This window comes from Cariama cristata, unplaced genomic scaffold, assembly GCF_000690535.1.
Source record: "Cariama cristata isolate BGI_N322 unplaced genomic scaffold, ASM69053v1 scaffold12836, whole genome shotgun sequence".
Lineage (NCBI taxonomy): Eukaryota > Metazoa > Chordata > Aves > Cariamiformes > Cariamidae > Cariama > Cariama cristata.
The window spans coordinates 19,591-42,572 of record NW_009623907.1 but is presented as its reverse complement, the minus strand read 5'-3'; the positions used below and the strand labels follow the sequence as shown (position 1 = coordinate 42,572).

Sequence of the window (22,982 nt, the reverse complement as noted above, 5' to 3'; positions counted from 1 at the left end):
AGGCCCCAGGTGGTCAAAGCATGAAAACCACTTGCAATTTCTTTTGGAAGATGGACTTTCTAAGCCAAATAAGGATTTTTTAAAAAAGCTTATATATCCTTTTTTTACTTCTCACTTTGTAAATTAGATAAACAACGATCTGATCTTTTTTTCTCAGAACTAGTTATATCATTTATTTGTATTTGGATATTAAAAATAAATTAATAGCCTTGTACAGCTGAGAGAAACACAACTATATCCAAATAAACACAGTGCTATTTCAGTCCTTATAACAGTTGTACCCCTCCTTCTACCTCTCCCTGAAAACGTACTGGATATTGAGCCAAATAGTACAAAGTTTCTACAGTTTTCTACGTAATCTGTAAATTCAAACCAAAGTCATATCCGTTCACTTCAAAAGGAGGATGTGTAACAGGAAAACAAACCATAGAGAAAGCATATCTGCGTATTCCAGTGGGCAGTATTCGTAATGATTAAGGAATACTTACTACAGATCTTCTGAAGACAACATGTTTGATCATCAGGAACAAGCAAGGCCACTTCTGCAAATCGCTGACAGTCTAAATTGTGGATATCTGAACAGTTGTACTCCACTGGAATAATGGTCTCACTGTCAACACACTTTTGCATACAGCATCCGCTCAGAGAAGTTTTCCAGATCTCACCTACTGCATGAGGTGCTCCTGAACTGTCTGTACAAGCTAGATCAGGACAACAGAAATTGGAAGTAATTCCTTTTTACTTCAAATTTTGACCACCATTTTCTTCCAGAGCAGGTATGGATGTATGAAGTATAAAAGTCCCAGAGTTTTAAAGGCATCATCTATTCCCATCACCCCACAAAAAAAGTGAAAGAGGAGACAGTCTGAGACTGAGTTTGTACGGGAACGCAAGACACTTAATACCCTCCAGAGGATCAGAACCTCCACTTTGTTTTGCGTCTCCACTGCAAGGCTAGTCACTTAAAATCCCAATCCAATCCTTTGTTTTTAAAGCAGTCATCTGAAAAGAAGTTACTTTTGTATTTCACACACAGCAAAACTATTATTAATTTATAGTGCTTTATGTAATCTGATTTATATTAAACTGCATCTTTAAGGTTTGCGTTGTTAGTGTGAAGTATTGGTCCACAATTTGGTGTGCTCTGGCAGAATTGTAATGAAAATAAATATCAATGCTGGCAGACGGAACATAGGACATATACATGTGTTATTTAGAATGTGTAATTAACTGTTGCTGCGTGTCTTTTGGATACCATTTAGTTTCAAGCGGTTGGAACTTTGGCAAAGGGCTCGGTGAAAAGGAGGCCAAAACTAACATGCTTAGAATACTGGAATGCACAAATATAAGCAAAACATTCAAAATTGAAGAGCATTCTCCAGCTGAGAAAAGGTGAGAAAAATTGTATGTCACAAGGACATTCTCTACTTGCTCACCTGTACAGTTAATGTTTACTGAATATCTAAGGTTCTCAACTGAATGACATATGCAGAATCCACACAACATTAGGCCAGAACTTGACTTATTACTAATGAAGTAGCTGACTACCAACTTGCAGATAATAAAAAAGAAAATCACGTCCAAATATACCACATTTTTCTTCAGGAATACAGACAGCAGTGTGAGCTCGGTGAAGAACGGTCCCTCCAGCACAGACGCAGCCTTCTGTCAACACCGAGCAGGAGTCTGAGTCCAGAGAAGCAACCTTGTTATTCTGACAACTATCTGGAACCTCACAGGCAGCTATACAAGCCTGATAGGAGAAGTTTTCAGAGCAGGAGAAAGCTAGAAAAGAAATAAACAAATCACTCATTCTGAAGTTTTAATCAAATGAGACAGTATCTAAGAGAAGACATTATTGTCTTCTTGTCATCTTCCTACGCTTGCCAATTCAGTAGGATCTACCAACCTAAAACACAGATGAGTTACCTTCTACATGACAAATTCAAAGAAAAGGAAGTTGTGAGCACTTTTACTTCTTTTCTTCTTGTAGTAACATTTTCATCAGCCTTCAGTTTGCATTTTAGCAGTAGAGGTATCAAACCATACAACAGTGTTGACAAAGTATCTTCAACTCCAAAAACATTTGTAAATACTACACAGATTAATAATACAGTATTCTGAATCATTCTAAATACTTTGCAGTGGCTAAAGAAAATGCAGTGATTACTAAAGGGAAAAGTTTTGTCAATTACAAAAATATACACGTTAAGGCAAATTCAACATTGTTTTATGTGGAATAATAAAGAATGGGATTAATTCATTACTATATTTAATAGATATCCACATTAATTACTCTCTTGTCTGTGTGTGTTATTTTTAAGTCAAAGAACACAGTTAAATTTAATATTCTTTATACTACTAATGCAAATTCATTGGCATGTTATGGGTGCATGCAGGAATAGACCAAAAAAAGCATCTCATTTTGATTTAACTTTTTCTGTTGAAAACTTAACATAATCTTTCATTCATTCAAAACAGTGATTAAAGCTGCATAAATATGGCAAACAGAGAATGACGGCAAATGCCAACAGTATGGTTCTGGGAACTACCAAAATATATGATCCTCATCATGTAATGATACCTAAATCATACAGCAACACCATCTGGCATCATGGTAATGAGACAAAGTCCATTTCACAAAGTAACTGTCTGTTCAAAAATAAAGAAGGTTTCAGTTTAGACTTCAAAGATTAATTAGGAGAGAAGGTTGATTTTATTCAGCTCCTCACTAATAAAAATGGCCATAATGCCCCACAGGAAATACCTATTAGAGCCCTGTAAATAAAGGAACTCAGGCTTTTAAAAGTCTATCTACAGCATATCAACACTTAGCGACCACAAAATCCAGGTGTGACTTCATGGTTCCTCCTTGCTAGGGAAGCACCGCCAGAGGTCACTCCGGCATAAAAATAAGAGCGCGATGTGTCCCTTCACAACAGATGGAATACATAACTGTATTTACAAACGTATTTCCTAACATCTTTTTTAAAACAGTTATTTGCTAGTAAAATCCATACAAACTGAAGTTTTTTTTTTAAACTGACTTTTTTTAAGCTTTAGACTCCATGACTATTATTTGCAGGGCATTACAACATGTCTGCATCAAGCCTGTAACATGTGTACCCTACCCACCTTAAATCACTTTAAAAAAGACATCACTTAACGATTTCTATGTACAGTGAGTTCTCTTATTTTTGGGGATCACACTTCATAAATAAGTCTTTCCCTTTTCAAGCACTGAATCCACAGACTTCCCTATGTTATCACTGCATAGGACTTGTCCTAGGCGATCACTGACTGCACAAAGAGATGCTGTAATCCCAATTTTCTATTTACTGACAACTACAGATCACATTTGGCCTTACATTTTAGTATGTTGCTATGGAAGATGTCTTCTAACTAAGTGCCACGTCCAGTCTTTTCTTAAAGACCTCCAGGGATGGGACTCCAGCACCTCCCTGGGCAGATCATTCCAATTTGACTTCTACAGTTAAATACATTATAAGCCATAGGTTCTTTAGCTTACCTTTTCCATCTGTGAAATGGTTACAATGATCCTGATACCTTTTGCACGCTGCTTTGAATGGTATCCTAAAAAATGCTGAATTTATTATCTCAATAATGACTTCCAAAGTACGTGAGGACTCAAGGAGCATTGGTATTTTTGACTTACAGTAACTCTTATATTAGGCAAATTTTGTCTCTGTGAACACTAGAGGTACACATATATGAAGAACACTTACGGCAGTAATCAGAGCTCCTCCATTCTATACAAATATTAAATTTGTTGCACATTGCCACATAGGCAGCTAGCGAAACACATGGATTTCGAATGTATTCGGTGTCGTGAGCCCATATATCACAGAATAGCTCAGGTGGAACCTAACAAAGAAAAAAAAAAGAAAAATATTGCACCTTCATAGAGACCCTGCTAGGTAGGAAAAAGACTGACCTTTTTAAATATCAGCTACAAACAGTGAAGTCAAAAGCTCTTGGTTCACAGGAAGCAAGAGGCCACCAGCCTCTATTGGTGTACAAAGAGAACCTATACTAGTATTTAAAAGTAAGGCTTCCTGAATGTTGACATCCTTATATTCCTCAGTTTCATCTCTTTTAAGTGCCAAGGCAAGAGCTAATACAGTCTTTCCAATAGAAGCTCTACTCTGGTCTGCTGTACTCTGTCATCTCTCTAAGCTGGAACTCCCTGTCTCTAGAGCCTTTGAGAATGTAGGCTCTCAGATTACCTATTGCAATTTGGAACTTGTTAAATTACTGAATGCTTAAGGATTAATTAAATCCTAAAACTATTTTATTTTACTTTGCTCTACATCATATTGATACAATTGAATTAGCTGGGACTGATTTATAGATTAGATGGTATTGTCAACAGAGATATGTTATAAATTCTGAAAGTGTTAGTTGTTTATTGCAACTCTCCTATCAAGCTGCCACACTCTTCAATTATTTTTACCTTGCAATTGTAGATACAAAGAAGTATATATCTCATTCCATAGATATGGTTACATGTAGTTTCACATTAATGAAATTTATCAAGTACACAAAATTATCTCAGAACTGCATCTCTCAAAATTCAAGCTTCTGAAATAGTTAACATACATAAGGATGACAGCTGCTGAAGGTCTGGTTCAACACCATTCTTAAGCACTCCGAGCAGTCCATGACTGAGCAATTAGTTTCCTGATGTCTGTCTTCTCCAACATACTTTAATGTGTCTGGCACTTGCCAGCTGTCTATAAAAGTCGATGGAGCATTGCTTTTGCTTAAAACTGTCCCGTTGGGTAGCATCAGGTCATTTTCCAAGCTTCTATCACAAAAACCTGTGTATTACCAGAAGAAAAAAGCAGGTTAACACTGCATCGTCATTCTGAGGTATGTTTGAAGCGGCATATTCAAACAAGTAAATAGCTTTTTAAAAAACGTATACAACATGACAGTATCACAACCCACAATAGATGTACAAAGTTTTTAGGTAGGATCAAAATACACAAAATTCAGACAAATTAAGCAAAGCAAAAGTAAAGATGCATCTATGAATAGAAATCTATTTCAAAGAGCATATCAAAGAGCTGTTAGGAGAGCCCTGCCATGGCACAAAAACTTCACCCCTCATTTGCACAAGCACTAAACAAAAATGTATTTTCAAAAAGGTTACAAAGCACATCCATGTATAGCAACAAATGAAAACTGTAACTGTTACCAGAAAAGGGAACTCCCACAAAATGCCAAGATGCTTATCTGATACTTCAGAAATGTCCTATTCTACTTATGCTTCTGAGCAGTCTTAAGCATCTATCGGCTTAAGGGCTACCATAAAAGCACAGCTTTTGGCACTTCCAGGTATACTTATATTACCCCTCCGCAGGAAAATGCCAAACTTTTCTTTATTTACTTCTGAGGAGGCAGCATCACATTTTGTTTCTGTTTAAACTAAGGCGGTCGACAATTTTGAAACACTTCAGAGCAAAGGAAGCAATGTAACACATGAAGAATGCCTTTGGTCAACACAGAACATCCAAGTATTACAGTAGTCTCCTCTGGAGGGCCCTTTAAGAGCCAGCAGGTACAAGAAAGCAGAATGATGGATCAGTGCCCCATTCTTCCTTATCACAATTTCTGAGACTTTTGTATCAGACTTCTAGAACATTTTCTTCTGATGTCTCCACAAACTTGCATAGCAATTCTAAATCTTTTATCTGTTCAAAAACTATTTGTGGATGTAACGCTTCTCTAGAGAACTGGTCTGTTTTGCCATTTTTCACAATTCTTGATCACAAGAGCAAGCCATTGAAAATCAGTGATACAGCAATAGGCATTCAGAGATTAAAACAGCTTTTGAAACTGTAACCATTATTTGACCAAAAATGTTTCTGGTTAAACTTTTTGAGGTTGGGAGTCTATGCAACATGAATAGAAAGTACTACCTGATGGTTCCGAGAGACTTTAAAGGATTGCTGTTGTTTCTGGGATATCTTTTTTCTCTTTTACACATTAACAAGGAGATTTAACACAGCAAAACTAAGGCTTCACATTTGGCTTGGTGGGATTTAGTTGCAGCTAAAACCGACACGCTTGCATTCTCTTTCACCAGTTTTGCTGTAGAGATGCCCACATTCCCTTCCCACATCCCTCATCTCCCAGACCAGCTCTTCACTTAGTTGCCACATTCACCCAATCCTTCCACTGTAAAAGACACTGTTGTCTCTGAGATAGATCCTTCCAAGGGACGCTTACTGCTACTAAACTGTAATGGTGTCTTCAGTGTTACAATTTCCGTGAAGCTGAGAAATCAGGGTCTACCAATACTGTCATTCCACTAAAAGACATCTGAGAAAACTCAAATACAAGCAGCAGACTAACACAGAAAGCACAAGAGATCAAGGCAGACTAATTTACCCTGAAAAGATGCAGTACAACCAGCTCACTTAAAGTAGGCTCTGGTAAGTTGCACCAGACAGCACTGTGCAGGCAGACTTATACAGAGAATCCCAACCAGAGATGAATACCAGAAAAATACAGCATACTCTCTGACGAAGTTGCACTTGGGACACCATCCACAGAAATGTGTTGTCACCTAGTTAAAGCACCTTGTAAACCAGGAAAGTAATGTTCAGCATCACATTATCACAGCAATCAAACAGGTAAAGGCAAAACAGACTTTCAGGATAACTTGAATTGGTCTTAGTAAAAAATAGAGTCTTCACTTTCTTGTTTCTGTTTGATCTAATTACAATGACAATTTGCCAAACGGTGCAAGAATGATGTTGAAAACAAAAGTTAGGGCAAATTACAGATAATAATCCAATTTCAAAACAGCAGTAAATTTGAACTCCCTTCCTTTGTGAGACGCACATTACTGTCTGCAGGACTTGGAACAGGACTGAGCTGTCACTGGTATTTGATACTGAGCTACAGGCATCTGCCCTTTCTGAAACTGGAAAGACATCTACTGTAATTATATGAACTCTGTAACCCTGCTTTCCAGCTCCAATTTACAGCAGATAATTTTACAGATTCAGTTGTCACAGTAGGGATTTACATCAACAAATAAATGCTTGCAAAAGCTATAGCACGAAGAGATTATTCAAGGCTATGCTTTTTTAGAAAGAAACTAGGTGAAACTATTGAGCAGACCTAACAGAGTGCCACATGATGGTTATTTCACCCATTAGTATTAAGAAATTCCCTCTGAACTACTTCCTCCAACAGACAAACTAAGATTAGTTCTCTCAAGTTAACATTTCTTGTGAATTCTGACCTTTAGAAACTGAAAATAGCACATATCACTTCCTATCAGATGGATATCAAACACTTAATCTGTAAGTGACTTTATTTGACATTATGGATTTATGTCTGTCTTACTTATTTGTGTTTGGTTACAGCAATCACGTCTGTGATTCAAACAGGTTACAGTCATAAGCAACACTATGGGTAAAAAGTGATTACGCAGATAGGTATCAAAATTTCAACAATTAACAAAATAATAATTTAATTTTAACAGTATCTTAAACTTCGCAATGATCAGCAATAACTCTTTTGGGCCAGATCCTGCAAAAGATATTTTATATAATTAGGAAAATGTGCCTCCCTTGCAAAGCATCTGAATGCCTCTATTTCTTGCACTACTCTATACTCACCACATAGTCCCAAAGCTCTTGGTTCTCTGGTACTATTAAACTCAATAATCATCATGCCTGTGTTGTGAAACCACTGAATTCTGATTTTTGTTGGGGTCTCAACTGCATACTTGAAGCCTGAATCCTCGACTTTGTATCCGTATTTTCTAACAGTAGGCCAAGCAAATCTTGAATTTACTGTAATCTAAAATACATACAGAAAAGAGATTAAATCTCAGGTAGCAAGTGCTATAGGTAGAAGAGCTAAGGCCAGATTCTTGACAATTTAGAAGTCTAACTCATAACTAATTTCAAAAGAATTCAGGCTCACCTCCACAAAGATAATATAGGTACTAAAGAGACTAACAGTTTATGTGCCGTGCTCTGCAACTTACGTCATTAACTGTCCTTGTATCAGGGTTTGACTCTTAAATTTACTAGCATTTTACTAAATTACCAAGTTGGAACAATGAATTACATGACTTATTGTGTCCTACTCTAATTTTCAGTATCCACAAGAGAAGGCAGTTGACTACAGAAATAAGATGCTATCTAAAAGGCAAAGAAAAACAAGCCCTCAAAATACTTACTTTTCTACTTAAACGATTGATAATAATTTGGTTTGATACATAGGTTAGATTCAACATTGCCAGGCACAAAGAAGTTGAATTTGAATTACTCTGCAGAGAAAGCAAAAATACATCAATCATAGTCACCATGTGCAAAATCTTTATACATTAGCTGTTTGTTGTTTCTAGGTACTAGGACATAAAGGATTTTTGGGGGGATGTTTTTAAGAGAGGAAAATTGCTGCTGATTGCAGTTTCAAGTATGGACTAGAAAGTTCATCTAGATAGCATTCTTGCAAAATAAACAAAATATCATGATCTTATTGTGTTCAGCACCTGTGTTGTATCACCCAATCTTGAACTTAAAACAGAAATAAAGGTTTTCAAGAAAAAAAAAAAATATATACAGTGGACTAGCTGTTTGGACACCAAAAAATATTAACTACGTATCTGAAGGTGAGCAAGAATGAGACTGGGAATGATGAATCTGTATGAGATATGTACAGTAGCAATGGATCAGAAATACAGGCATAATTCCCGACCTAAAAGTTGCTGAACAGAACTGAAAGCACTGAATACAACGGGAAAACAAATCTGAAAGTCGTAAACAGATCTCCTTTTTCACATTAATCATATTGAACTTCTAGAATTAACTTCCACAAGGTACTAAATGGGACTAAACTTTGTGATGTACATTTATATGGACATCACAATTACCTAGCTTTCACAGAAGAGTCTGGAGTTTAAAGAGTTTTGTAAAGGCTCATGAGAAATTAACTCTTCATGACATAAAGCCAATCTACGCTACCCCTTAGGCAGGATACCCATTAGGGTTTCTCTCTTCTCTCTCTGAAACAACAAGTATTTGCCCTTGTCAGAGACTTGGAATGCACAGGGTGGTCTAATTTAGTCTGACAATCCTACAGTCTTTTCTGGCTCTTAAGATTGGTGTTTCCAGTGCAAATTTCTCCACATGAACACAGATAAAAATTTTGCATTGAAAAATACACACTGGTGGTACACTGGTACACTATGGTGGTAGTTATTACATGATGGCATTCACAGAAATGACTAATTAACATATACCCACTTAATAGCTCACCACCTTGTCTATTTTATACATATAGTAAGATAACATGATCTACCTCACACCCTCTGGCTGTTTCAGAAGGAACTACACATATACAGTCAGGTGATAAAGTGCTACACTATTCAGAAGCGTTGTAAAGTGCAAGTACAATTCACAAATATTACACAGAAGTGAATAATTAACCACAATTATGTAGTATTACTATGCCCTTTCTTTTAAGATACATCTTATTAGCAGTACTGAACACCATTTGTTAGCTGATAAATGTCAGTTACCATTCTACAGTCAAGGACATGGATAGTTATAGTTTCATCTCGAGTCTGACTAACAACGTAGGATGCTTCTTTGAATAAAGCCAAATGATTGCCATCATAGGTTACAATGCTCAGATCAGAGAAAATTGTGCAACGACCTAAGAAAAATAGAAAGAAATTCAATTTTTTTAACCTATTGTAGAATTTCTGTAAATATTACAAAATATGAAGATAAAACAACACATTTTATAAGATTAACTAGTTTACTAGAGTTTCATATATGCAGCATGTATTTTCAGCTATATTTGATACAGTCACATTTCTGTAAATGGACAGCAGAGTCAGATACTGCATATTTCAGTGGGACAACCTGCAAACCTCTGCAATCAGTTATCTTCTTACAGTTCTTGCCAGCAAAGGGTTGCAATTTTCACAAACCCCAAACTAGCAAAAAACATGAATGACGGTGGACCATGCTGAATCCTCAGTTCCCTTTTAGTCGTGTTCCTAAGGTGGGAGTTCCTGTGGAAAGTTTCCTTCTTTTGTTTCAAAGGGCTTGGAGTTTTACTCCTAGTTATTTCAAACTTTAGAGGATAAGTAGAAGTTTGCATTGCTTAGCTCTGCAACCTTTCTTTGCTATTAAGGACTAAATTGAATTTTCTTTAAGTTTTGGATTCTTCCTGCCTACTTCTAGGTAATTGATGGGAGTGATTACACTACAGCTATGCCTCCTGAGTCCCCAAACAGTTAACAGAACTAGTTAACAGGGTCTAGGGAATCTTCTCATCCTGAAGTAGATATAAGATGAACAAAAAAGATCCACAGACTATATTGAGTAGACATCCTCCAACTAGACAGAACCCAAGATAGGTCTAAGTCAGACCTGGACATGTCCACTGCAGATACCTAAAGTTGGCTGAGAGGAACATCCTACATTAAAAGAGCATTTTGATTTCATTTCCTTGGATGTAGAACTAGAATTATAAATTGCATTAGACAATGAGTAACCCATACAATACGCATCTTCTATTTCTAGGCCATAGTATAGAAGCGTCAGTGCTTAGCCTTCTTACACATGCATTAAATTGTTACCTAAATTGGCTTCAAAAGTACTGCATAATTGAAACTTACATGCACATTCCCACTTTGGGCAGCATTTATCACCATTCATTTGAGTAGCAAATCCTAAAACTCCACAGCTGGGTTGAGTTGCATTATACGGGCAGTTCTGTGACTTATTAACTTGGATCAGTTGTCCATCCAAGCAAATGTGTTTTATGCACTCATTCTCTGTGATTGGCTAAAGCATATTTAATAAAAGACGTAAGTTAGCATTCTTACCAAGCTAGTATCACAATATTGCAGAGTATTTGCTCAAAAAAGGGGCTCACATTCTTCAAGTACACAATACTTATGAATCCCTCTGACACTGATTGAATCTACAAGTGAAGAGCACCTTTGAAAAGCCAACCATTCTGAGGACAGTTTAAAGCTTGCTGTCCTATTGTAAAGCAGGGAACAGCATTATTAAATTTTTAACTTTACACTGAAAAAAGTTGAGATGGAAAAGTACGGAAGGGCACAAGGAGGAAAACTAGCAAGGATGTCCGGAAAGACATACTTTAAAGTGGGCAATGTGACAAAAAACTGCTATTGAACAATATGAAGCACCATATTTTGCCAAAAAAACCCAAACCCCATTCTTGTAACAGTCATACTCAGAAAACTGAGGCCTGAAACAGTGTATTATAGCACTTGCAAAAACCATTCTGTGCAATTAAATCTGAAGTTTCAGATATAATTGAGAAAATAATAGGGCTCCCTTTTTCATACAGATCCTTTAAACTCTAAAGATCAAAGTACGTCTCACACTTTCTTTATCAGTGTGTAAAAGTAATAATGACATATTCAAAATCAAACAAATATTTATAGATACTCACTGTGCAAGTTTGAAGAGTTGCTGTCTCTCTAGGCAGCATAAAAGCTGATGCTGTGACTCTTGACACAGCTTCAGCAGTTGCCAGTCCATCAGAAAATGTTTTAGTCAAGTCATAAAGTGGTTCGGTGGATAAATAGGCAAATGAGGAAACCGATGGAGCTGTTGTATCATTTGAATGATCAGATATCATTAGCAGTGAACTCACAGAAGGCGTTTGCATCTCAGATGATATTTCAAGTTTTGAAGTTTGAGTAGTACTGATTGACGATGCAGCTATAGAAGAAAAAGGTTTTGGTTCAGAGGATGAACGTGTAGTGGACAGTACTGATACACTTACATTAGAAGGAACTACAGTTGTGTTTGTGAAATACGGAGAGTAAAATGTCTGAGCTCTTTCTGGGGTAATGGTAGCACCTTGAGTATGGACACCTTGGACTTCTGTTGCCAATTTTGGCTCTTCAGATTTTACTGTGTCAAAAGGCACAGTTCCTTTTGCTTCTGAAGTAACAGAAAAATATGTGGGCTTCACAGAGCTTGTGATGGATTCCATTACTGCTTCTGCTTTGTCTGAAGCTGCTGATACAGTACTAACATTTTGCCCAGTACTGCTTATCATTGAAGAGGCTGAAGCTGCAGCTGATGAATGGGCCATAGCCAACAACATTGTCCTTGCTAGAAAGCTGGAACTGTAGGTGGTGGTTGAAAGTGTGACTTGCTCAGGCAGCACCTCAGTTTTCTCTGTACCGCTTTTTCTCGTTGGTATGAATGGCCCACTCCCCACCATGATGGGAATTTCTGTTGTTTCTGGTAACAAAACCGATGAAGAGGTTGACTTAGATTCTGGTGAAGCTGTAGTTGTTTCAAGTGTTTGACTTGAATCACGTGATTCAGTAATTGAGGCCTGCCCTGTGAATTTTAAACCAGTACCTGACTTTTGTGTGGAAAATGAAGGAAATGCTTCTTTTTTAATTGTTGCTAAAGAAGAGGAAGCTGCAACCACTCCTGGTGAGAAAGGAAGAATTCTGGTGCCCAAAATCAAGTCGGTTGTTGTACTAGTCGGGACTGCAGACTGCAAAATAGAAGTTCTTGATACGTATGGCTGCGTGATTGAATGTGTTAAATACAGCTCCTTTTCAGTTGGTAAAATAACTTGTGTAGGACCTACTGAGGTAGGTAACAGGCTTGAAAGAATACCTTCAGGTAGTGAGGTGATTAAGGGGTGTGAGGAAGTCAATTCTACTGTAGCTTCAGTTGTGCTAAACACACGTTGTGGCTGACGAGTGGATTTTGTTAGAGTTTCTGCAGGATACTTGTAAACTGGGGTACTGCTTTGGCTTGTCAATGAAGGCTCAGAAGTCTGACGAGCAAGGTCCATAGCCCTCTGAGTAGAAAAATGTGGTATAACTGTGGTCTTTGTGGTCTGTACTGAAAGTTTATCTCCTGAAGATGTCTGCCAAGAGAAGGGGCCTACTGAAGACAGAGAAACGGACGGCTGAGCTGTAGCTGCTGTAAGTTTTACAGCATCTGTTATACCTCGGACTGTAGATTTCAATGCTGTAGAAACTATTTTAGTTTCTACTGGATATTTTGCTGTCATTGTTAATTCTGGTATCATTTGTGTTAAAGAAGGTGACAAAACCGATTTATCTGCTAGATACCGGGAGGTGGAGAAAGTGTAAGAAGACTTTGTTACTGGAAGTACAACAGAAGGGGACAGACTTGATTTTTCTTTGGCTGTCATTACTTTTTTGGTTGTTATGAGCCGACTGCTGAATTCAGAGGATGGGGAGAACGTGGCATAAGTGACATTTAAAACGGCTTTGCCTGGTAATTTATCATGGGATACTGTTGTTATTGGACTTGATTGTTCTGTCGTAGTGGATAAAATAGAGAAAGTCAGGACTGGAGAGGTCTTCTCTGTTGGTAACAGAGATTTTGCTATAGTTGTTTCTGGATATAAAGAGATCATTTCATGAGATGTATGTGCAGGAGTGAGAGCTGTCAGTAATGCTTCTTTTCCATATGAAGGTAGTGAAGGAAGAGAAATGTTTAAAGATATTAGAGAACTTGATGGTGAAACAGGGAAAGCAGATGGCTTTCCAGTAGAGATGCTAGTAATTCTTTCCGCTTGTGATTTATCAGGCTGTGTTGTCAACAAGGTGGTTTCAGTTGCACTACGGAGAGTAAGTGGAGATCCAGTGATGGATGTTCTTTGAGCTGACTCTCTTTCTGTAGCTACAAAAGGAACTGTGGTGCTTCGTTTTGGTGAGATAGACGTTTTCATTGCTGATGTGCTAACACTACTTGAATATGCTGAAGTGCTTTTCTTCATTGTACTTGAAACCAGACTTGACTTGTATTCAGTAGATGTTTTTCCAGAAAACAAAGTTGACTTCGCTGCTAATTCAAAAGGGGATGTTATTTTGGATGTTACTTCAATAGACAAAGGTGTCACTCTGATAGTCTCAGCCACAACAGGATATTTAGTATGTAATGTAGTCAGGAGCTCTGTTGTGTTTAGAACTGTGTATGAGGGATATCCTGTAGCTGAAACAGTTTTAAATGTCTTTTTTAATTCACCTGAAGCTGGAGAAGCAGGAGTAGGAACAGACACTGAAGGTCTTTTTGTAGAAAGAGTGATGAATTTTTCAGTTGTAGAAGTAGGAAGTAGTGAATATGGAGGGAAATAGGAACTTGACATATGCTCCACATGAGATGCTATTTTGGGAGTTTCCTTTTCATGAGTTGTAAATGATAACAAAGTTGTTCCTGATGATCTTTCTTGAGTTTGCAGAGTTGCTGTCTTCGGACCTAGAGTTGTAGTGAAAGGTACCCCTGCAGTACCAGTCAGGTGTTGAACCATTTCAACAGGAGGTTCTGTAATTGCCTTTCCTAATGAAATAGGTGGTGTGGGTGTTGGTGAAAATGTAGTCTTCACGCTTTGTTCCGTTAAAACAATTGCTGCTTTTGATGTTGCTGAAGATGCTGGTTTTAACAAAGACAAAGTAGTGATTGCAGGAGAAAATGATGCTACTGTAACATTAGCTACCATGGTAAAAGACTGTCCTAAGCTTACTTTTGTCGCTTCTGACATTCCTGTTAGGTTTACTGGTGATGTATATGAAGGCACGCCCAGACGTGGTGATGTGGAAAACTGGGGCAGATACATAGTAGTTTTTTCTGTTATTGATTCAAATGTAAGTCCTTCTGGTTTTACTTGTGCTTTTTTCGTGGGAAGTGTTCTTGTGGCTATTTCTGATATTTCCATTATTTTAGTTTCGACTGGCATTTCTGTTGTTCTAAGTACAAGTGGTGTCCCACTAAAAAGAAAAGTAGCAAGTGGTTTGCTTTCTGATTCTGTGCTTGTAGTCACTGCATGTGTAGCAGTTACCGTCTGAGGTTCTGTAGCTCTCAATAGTTTAGTGGAACCACCACTAATCGGCTGTCTCTTTGTGGAAGTTTCTGAAGTGACAGTAGGTGGAAACAATGGAGAAATGTCAACAGGAGAAGACAAGCTTACAGTAGATTTTGTTGTCCTGGACGTTGTTGTAGTCCTTCTCCCAGACACCATTTCTATTGACTGTGAAGAAATATTTGATGATAAAGTTATAGTTGAAAGAGTTGTATTAGATGTTACAGCTGAAAATTCAGTTTTCCCTGTAGTTGCAGTGAGCTGCAATTTTGAAGCAAGTGTTGTTTCCACGTCCTTTGCCTCAGGGATAGGAAATGAAGTTACCGCTTCACTGATCACTGCCAAACTTGCACTTGACATTACGTGTGAAACTGCTGGTGTTTGAATGCTGGGTGGCAAAGGTGGACTATCATCTGCAGGTTCAATGCCTGAAAGCAGACACAAGTATACAGTAGTCTGAAACTTATGAATAATCATAATCATGAAGTTAGCAGAGTTATATGTTAGCTCATATAACTCTGACCTTTTCTATTGTCTTTAAACTTCTAAAATTCATAGACAAATTAAAAAATAAATTCATTAAATCATTTGCTCTGCATCTAATGTTACTGAAATGTTTTATGAAGAACGAACACCTTTCTTAGTTTAAAATTTGTCTCAGATTTTTCAGGAGTGAAATTATTTTAACTAAAATGTATGTTTAGTGAGCTCAAGATTCATATAACTAAGGTACCATAGTTACACAAATTTAAGTGCCGATATTTGAAAAATTGACTAAAAACCTAAGAAATTAATAAGCTAAGTATCATACATAATATATGTATTTTTTCAAACATACAGTCTTCAAAATACACGCATCTTTGAGTGATTTCATCCAGCAACATATTGAGAGGACAGGCAGGGATGCATCCTTCCACTCTGAAAGAAAAACAATTAGTACTAACCAGTTGAATAGTATCTTCTGGATTGAGTATTTAATTTCAGGAAAACAAAATATTATAAAGTATTTTAAAGCAGACAGTCTTGTTCTATCTAAAGCTCATTACCTCAGTATACTCCTTCAAAATATCATTGCTATGGCTTCTATTCTCACTCAGATCTAAGCCAAAGCATCAACTCCGTGATACTCAGCCTTTGAAATGAACAGTTGCAGGTTCAACAGTGAATGCTATTGTTTAAGAAAAGCCAAATTTTTTTTAACACACAAAAATCTAAATGCCAGTTTTACCAGGCTTAGCACAAATTCCAGCTGGGAGGAAGAGGCAAGGACAGGTATGGCTGTTGCAACGCCGTAACGAGAAAGTAGGGGCACAACTATTTGAAACTAACTTGTAATCACCTCTATTTATTAATACTTTATAATAGCCCCCCAGCTTGAAAGTTACAAATATACTAGTCATTCAGGAATCTGACAATACTTACCTAACAACTGAAATATCACTTTCATGTAGCTGCCACAGCAGGTTTTATTCCATTTCTTTTCTCCTTCACTTACCTCCTTATACAAGAACACAGTCCTGCTATACTAAGCCCACATCTGGTCCCTCATATTCTTATTATGCTGCATAAGTATATTACCCAAATTACATACTTTTCCATAAAAATACAGATACATACTTTGGTACTGCCCAACAGTTTTTTCCAAAAGGGTCCCTGCATGTCTTGAAACAAGGGCTTGTACAGGCATCGTAATGCCATTCACATGTAGAACGGGATAGAAATTTAAATTTGACATCTGAAAAAGAATGAAGATCTGTTACTGTTGTATATTTCTAGAAACACACACAGATACATATCACTAAGAGGCATGCTTTAAGTTCACTGCAGCTCTAAATCTCTTACTGTTTCTACCTGTATTCTCTATGAATAAAACTGGTAATAATTTTTTTGAACTACTAAGGTCTTTAAAATACAGAAAACCAGTTTAAGTTTATGCAGAGTACATTAAAGAGTGCTGGCTCTGCAGCCTGTTTTACTCTTTCTAGTATAAAACATGACATTGAATTAGCCACATTTACTGTATAGTACAGTCACTTGAAAATAAAGCCAGGCAAGTTAGAACTGTTGTTTTTAAGTTTTAAAAATTATATAAAAACCGAAACTATATGTTCAGTTACTCAAACAAAATGTGAAATTAAGATTATGCTGATTCAGTACAATTATTGCTACTAGAATCAAAAGAGAACAGTTGGATACACTGATTCTCTTTATAACATAACAGTTGTTTACTTCGAGTGTAAAATTTGGTGATATAGCACAAAGGTATACATAACTTGTATAATACAATTGTATTTTAAAAGCCAAAACAAACACCATTCCAAATAAAGTAACCAGAAATTATGCCAATTTAGGCTCTTTGAAGCAATATATTTAAACAGTTGATATTCTCAAAAGCAGTATAAGACAGCCAGTCCAAGTGAAATTAATTCAAACCTCAAAACATTCTGAATTTGAAATACCAACTGCTCCTATAACGAACTCAGAAAGCAATTCAGATGAGATGAGATATGTAGACTTGCAAATCTTAATTCAAAACATATACTTCACCAGACAAAATGTTACCAATAATGAAACACTATGGCAAATTAAAAAACAAAACCAAAAACCCACACACCAACAACAAGACCCAACAAACAAAACCAATAAATTCCCCTCTCCAACCCAAACTACCTTCAGAGTATCTACACAGATTGTGTTTATTGAAAGACTTCAAATTCATATAATTGACATCCAAAGTACAAATTCAGATAGAGGAAGAGTTAAACTTCAAAGTGAAAATAAACAGAAATAAGGATCAGCTGTACTTCCAATGCTTATTAAATTATGCAGGAACTTTACAAAGTTAATGTAAAGAAGAAATAGACTGAGTGTGAAATCTGAGAGAAACAGATTTGTGGCAATCATCACATGGGTGACGTGCATTTGCATGTTCAAATGCAGCACCACACTTTCTTTTTCAACACAACCCTACCCCATCTGCATGCAATCCCGCACAATGCTAGATGAGACCAGTGCCTTTTCCAACCCCTGCATGACTTAGACAATACATCTGGATTTCAGTACCACAGGTACAACAGCCCACCCGAGCTCCTTCCTGTAACAGTCAGGGTAGGGCAGTGACATGTCCCTTACATTTCTGCCTATAGAAGACCACCATCATGACATATGGGTCCCCCTCTAGATTGGTAAACCTGATCTTAGAGCTATGCTGTTCAGAGCCTAAGAAGAATAGCTGCTCTTAAATAATGTTTACATTAAAGACCAGAAAGAAAATGCTTACTATTTAGGAAAAGTGTCCATTTTTGGTCTTTTTAAGTCTTTTTGCTTTTAAATTTTGCTGATCATTGCTTGACTGAGATACAAAGAGAGTAAGTCTCTTACATCTTCTTGGAGATGGCCAATTTTTCAGTGAAGATCCTAAGTAATTGTTCTTCCTGCAATTTAAGGACATCTGCACTTATGGGTAATTATCTCTCTGCCATTATTAACCCCTAATATCTTCCTTTTAAATGCAAATAATTCTTTTAAATCAAAGGTATAAATCAAACTCAGACAATAAGAGTGTGTATGTTGCCATCTAGTGTTATTCTTTTTACATGTCACTCTATCCAAGGACTTGTCACTCATTTTGAAAACATGTTCTTATGACAGTAACAAATGCATTTATAAAGTTACATTCCCATAAAAAGCTAAGTACACATTACTGAATTCTTCTGAAACCCATTCTAGTGAAACCAACTTAAGTTGCTTAAATCTAACGGAGGAAGGGAATTATTTCCATATATTTTGCTGACTGATGTATGGGGTTTTGTATGCACTGACAGGTCAGAGTCATAAGGTTTAAGGACAAAAGAAGATATATTGCAAAAAGACAGAACATATCAGAGACCTGTTGGCACAGGCAATCACCAACAGTAGTAACATCCAGCAATAACAGTATATTCAAGTGGAATCTAGGAAATCTCATTCATCAGACTACCCTAGATTAAGTATGGAGATAGACCCATAACTTTTAACTCTTGCCACAAATCACAGAAGAAGTTTCAAACACAATAAAGGTACAAGCTTTGCAGAAGATGTACCGTAACCCAACAAAGAAGGAGAGTTTCTCAATTTAGCAGAACAGTGATCATGAATTAATATTTCCAAGTGCTGGGATTAACATACCATCTCCCATTCTCCAAATAAATTTAGACCTTTATGAAATGATTGCTACGTTTACCTCAAGCTTTCCTACAGATTAAGTTCGCAGAGTTTGCTGGTGTTGCATGCCTTGGTAAGAAATAGGGCGAGTTTCTACATGAAGGCATAGCATTTATTGACTGGTTCATAAACACCGCTTTCAGTCAAGAACCAAGTCATGCTTGTCTGCAAATTTTGTCTCTACTCCTGCAGAGAGAAGTATGGACAACAGACAAATTCATGAACCTGGTTGTAAAAACTGTTTTCAAAGAAGAGTTGTAGAACCAATGGACAATTAATTTTCCAGTCAAGGGATTTTAGAGAATTGAGTATTCCAGGACAAGCTGTATTAGGTTTTTTAGTGTGTAAGTTACATAAAAGAACAGACCAAATCACCAGAGCCAGAGTTGAATATATTGTATGAATTGGTTTCCAGTATCTCAAAAGTTTTCAGTATGTCTCAGTAAACCTATCAGATATATTGAAATCTGTGCTTCTTTATGAATTATGAGAAAATGTTTTTCCAGTGTTAGGAGAATGTCAGTTCAGTCATTCATCATATTTAAAGTTTTCACTATTGGCAACATCATTTCTGGAATGCCTAAGCAGCCCAAGGACATACCTGATTGACTGTGCAGGCCACTGTAAAAAAACCAAATAAACAAACAAAAAAAAAAACCAAACCCCACAGCAAGATGGAGTTCGTGCTTAAAAAGTTTAGGCTAAATAGAAATTAGGCAGAAAATGAGGGGGAGGAGAAAGAGAGACAGAGCGCTGTGTTCTGAGCTAACATGAATTCAAGACTCAGTCAAGAGAAAAATAAAGTATCTCTGTACCTAGCAAAAATAATAGATTATTTTGCCTCTTTTTAGTACATCTGTCTATTAACTATGACCCAATACTCACAATCATTGGGGAATAAGGAAAAGCAGTAACAAATTGCTCTAAAGTCATTCAAGCATCCCTCTCCCTAAACTGAGGGAAATATTCCTTTCACTTTCTGCATTGATTTTAGACATTAACTTCCATGCCAGACTAACCTCAACTTCATTGTTACTACATTACTGCTATTCCCATGACAGAAACTACCACAGCTCAGAAACCCTGGATTTCACCAGTGTCATGGCACGAATACTTTATGCTAGCCAGGATGCTAACCAGCCACCTCCACCACATGCTTCCCATTTTTTTAATTCTTAAATTCCCCCTCCAGCAACCAGTAATACGAGCTTACTGTAGTCTGTGCAACAGTACAGTTCACTCACAACAAAAGAATGATACACAGTTTACAGACAATGAGTCAAGCTTCTTATATCCGTCATGTGTTCCTCAAAAGGATTTGTCATGGCATTTGAAAATAACTGTGTCTCCTGGTGAAGTCTACCAGCATTTGTCTTCCATTCGGTGACACAGCAAATCCTTCACAAAATGGTAAATTATGCCCTGAGTGACAGTCACTCCAGTTGACATACCAGCTGAGCCCACAGTTCTTTTACCTAACAGGAGTTGAGCATATTGACATGTTACAGTACCACAGAAAGCTTTCATGTGAATGCATGTATACGTGTTGCCAAAGGCAGTATATTAAAAGATATTCCCTAACTCCACTGTTTTCTCACTTACTTATCAGAGCAGCATTTTCTTCCCTGTAACTTACGATTTTTGTTCTTCATGGTTTGCAAAAATAATTCTGTGGTAATGAGAACAGTTGCTACCATTTAATGAAGAATTTTAATTTTTTATCACTGATGGACTGTGGCATTCTGTTGAGTCACAACAACCTTTCTTACTAACTTAGCCACTTTTTCTGTATTGACAGTTCCTACTGTTCACAAGTCCATCCTGCTGGTTTTTTTCCTATGCTGACTTTTACCTCATAGGGACAAAATATATCATTGTCAGAATCTGCGTATTATGAATATTTTCATGCTATGCTCAAAAAAGGGCTATTTACTTTTAAAAAACCCTAAAATTTGAGATGTTCTAATGTTAATAAAAGGTTGTATTTAAAATAAAGGTTCTAAAAATAATGAAAAAAATTAAGTATTTGGATTTTCATTCTCACCTGACACTTTTTTCTGTTTTGCTATGTTTCCCAAAAATTTCAAGAAATCCAGTAGCAACAAAATTTGCTTTAGAATTAGTTCTATTTATAATGGTAGCAAAACTCTGCTTAGTAATGTAGATTGCTTATCTCCTCGGTTACAAGTTTAGAAACATGAAATCCTATCTACCCACTTAACACACACAAACTACTAACAAACTCTGCCCATGACTTCTACGTTTCTTCAATGAGAAATGTAAGCAAATGTCACTGGAAAAATTGAACTTTTTGACCTGCCAAAGCATCAGTGAAAGCAAAGTATAATTAATTACCTCTCAAATACTTTTGTTTTAGTTTACTACTATGATGTTAGAGGAATGTAATCTTGTTAACACAACTATTTAATCTCCTCTTATTTGTTCAGTCAAAAATGGGAGGTCAAATGTTTGTGTTTATGGTATAAATAGGAAAGATGTTATAATTCTACAGTAATCTCAGTCTGATTCCAAGAGCTACCAAGCAGATGTGTTCAGTGATGTACCCGGAATTTGCAGGTACAACAGCAGTGGCTCAGCATTGCCCGGTCCCAGGTCCCATGTCACGATCTTTTGGACTGACAATGCATACAAGCTCCAACTAAACATAAGAGCAACTCATTATGGAGTAAAACAGGACATTCTAGAAAATAAATTCTATTGATTAAAATGGATAAGAGTAAGTTGAAGTTAAAATAATCAACGATACCAGGTATAAACCTGACTTAATGTGCAAAATGGTTCTGTAAAAAAAGTTTTTCATTAAAATTAATTTAATTTTTAGTTTTGCTCTGTTTCTGAATGTGTTTCAGTTAATTAAGACACAAACATTAAAAGGAATCAAAAATGCTCTGTATCAAATTTAAACATTGATAAATACCACTGTGTAGTGTGCATATACTTAGTGCATCTTGAGATTTTAATTTTAGCTGAAGATTCTCTGAGACAGGCCTTATATTTACAGGAAGTTAGTTATTAAAGCACATAACTAACATTAAGAACTTTGCTGCAGAATTTATATAGGGCAAGTCACATTTTTATAATACATATAAGAATTAAGTCACAGTGATCTTAAAAGGTAAAGCATATTATGATAATTCTGTGAAAGATAAAAGGTAACTAGCTTGAGCAAATTATTTTTAAAAAAGGTAAGAAAACTGCAGCTATATCCATAAAAAGATCATAAATTCCCTAAATCCACTGATTTCTCCACAATTTTAAATGTGAATTAATTGCTCTTACATGACACCTCTGTGCTTGTCCCTCTGGTAAGACTAAGTGCATTCTTTCTTATCACTGAATGCATACCAATCCATTGCCGGTATAAATTCCTGCATAGAGTGCAAAATGTATTTTCTTGCAAGTGTACTCTAGGTATTCAAATGTAGTTATCAACTCAAACCCTCAAATGTTTGTGGGAACACAGCAGCAGACAAATCTAAGTATAATGAAAATAACCCAATTTAAAAACTGAAATGACTTCTCATGGAAAATACTTTGCACTGTTACCCCATCATATCTGCGCAATTGATAGTTACAGTATTTCAATGTGACAAAATTTATGGCTATGAAACTGGAAAAAGTGACTCGTCAACTGACTTTAAACAGACATGTATCTATTGCTGTGGTAATCAGGTAATTTAAAATTCTTCCTTTTGAATGTGCGTCACAGAACACGAAGAAGTCTCATGAGGAACTTTCCGGTCAAGGGGATTTACTGGGCCTATTATTCTGCTCCTGATATTTATCCTCTGATTCCGCAGGAATAGCTGTTCCCAGTTCAAGGGTTTCTGATCTAATATGCAAAGCATTTACAATAG

General features: G+C 36.6%; 1 protein-coding gene across 1 annotated transcript in view; it reads right to left on the bottom strand.

Annotated features, from left to right (window-relative positions):
- The window catches only part of LOC104163837 (otogelin-like), a gene marked incomplete at its 5' end in the record, with an annotated part of 56,279 nt that overhangs the window by 15,383 nt on the left and 17,914 nt on the right, over nucleotides 1–22,982 (bottom strand). The window contains 13 exons of the mRNA XM_009702963.1: nucleotides 489–701; nucleotides 1,591–1,785; nucleotides 3,747–3,885; nucleotides 4,621–4,841; nucleotides 7,659–7,842; nucleotides 8,228–8,317; nucleotides 9,572–9,708; nucleotides 10,682–10,850; nucleotides 11,491–11,762; nucleotides 12,684–13,187; nucleotides 13,446–15,329; nucleotides 15,740–15,819; nucleotides 16,519–16,636. Coding sequence (XP_009701265.1) covers nucleotides 489–701; nucleotides 1,591–1,785; nucleotides 3,747–3,885; nucleotides 4,621–4,841; nucleotides 7,659–7,842; nucleotides 8,228–8,317; nucleotides 9,572–9,708; nucleotides 10,682–10,850; nucleotides 11,491–11,762; nucleotides 12,684–13,187; nucleotides 13,446–15,329; nucleotides 15,740–15,819; nucleotides 16,519–16,636 — 4,206 coding nt within the window. The remainder of the gene's footprint in view (nucleotides 1–488; nucleotides 702–1,590; nucleotides 1,786–3,746; nucleotides 3,886–4,620; nucleotides 4,842–7,658; nucleotides 7,843–8,227; nucleotides 8,318–9,571; nucleotides 9,709–10,681; nucleotides 10,851–11,490; nucleotides 11,763–12,683; nucleotides 13,188–13,445; nucleotides 15,330–15,739; nucleotides 15,820–16,518; nucleotides 16,637–22,982) is intronic.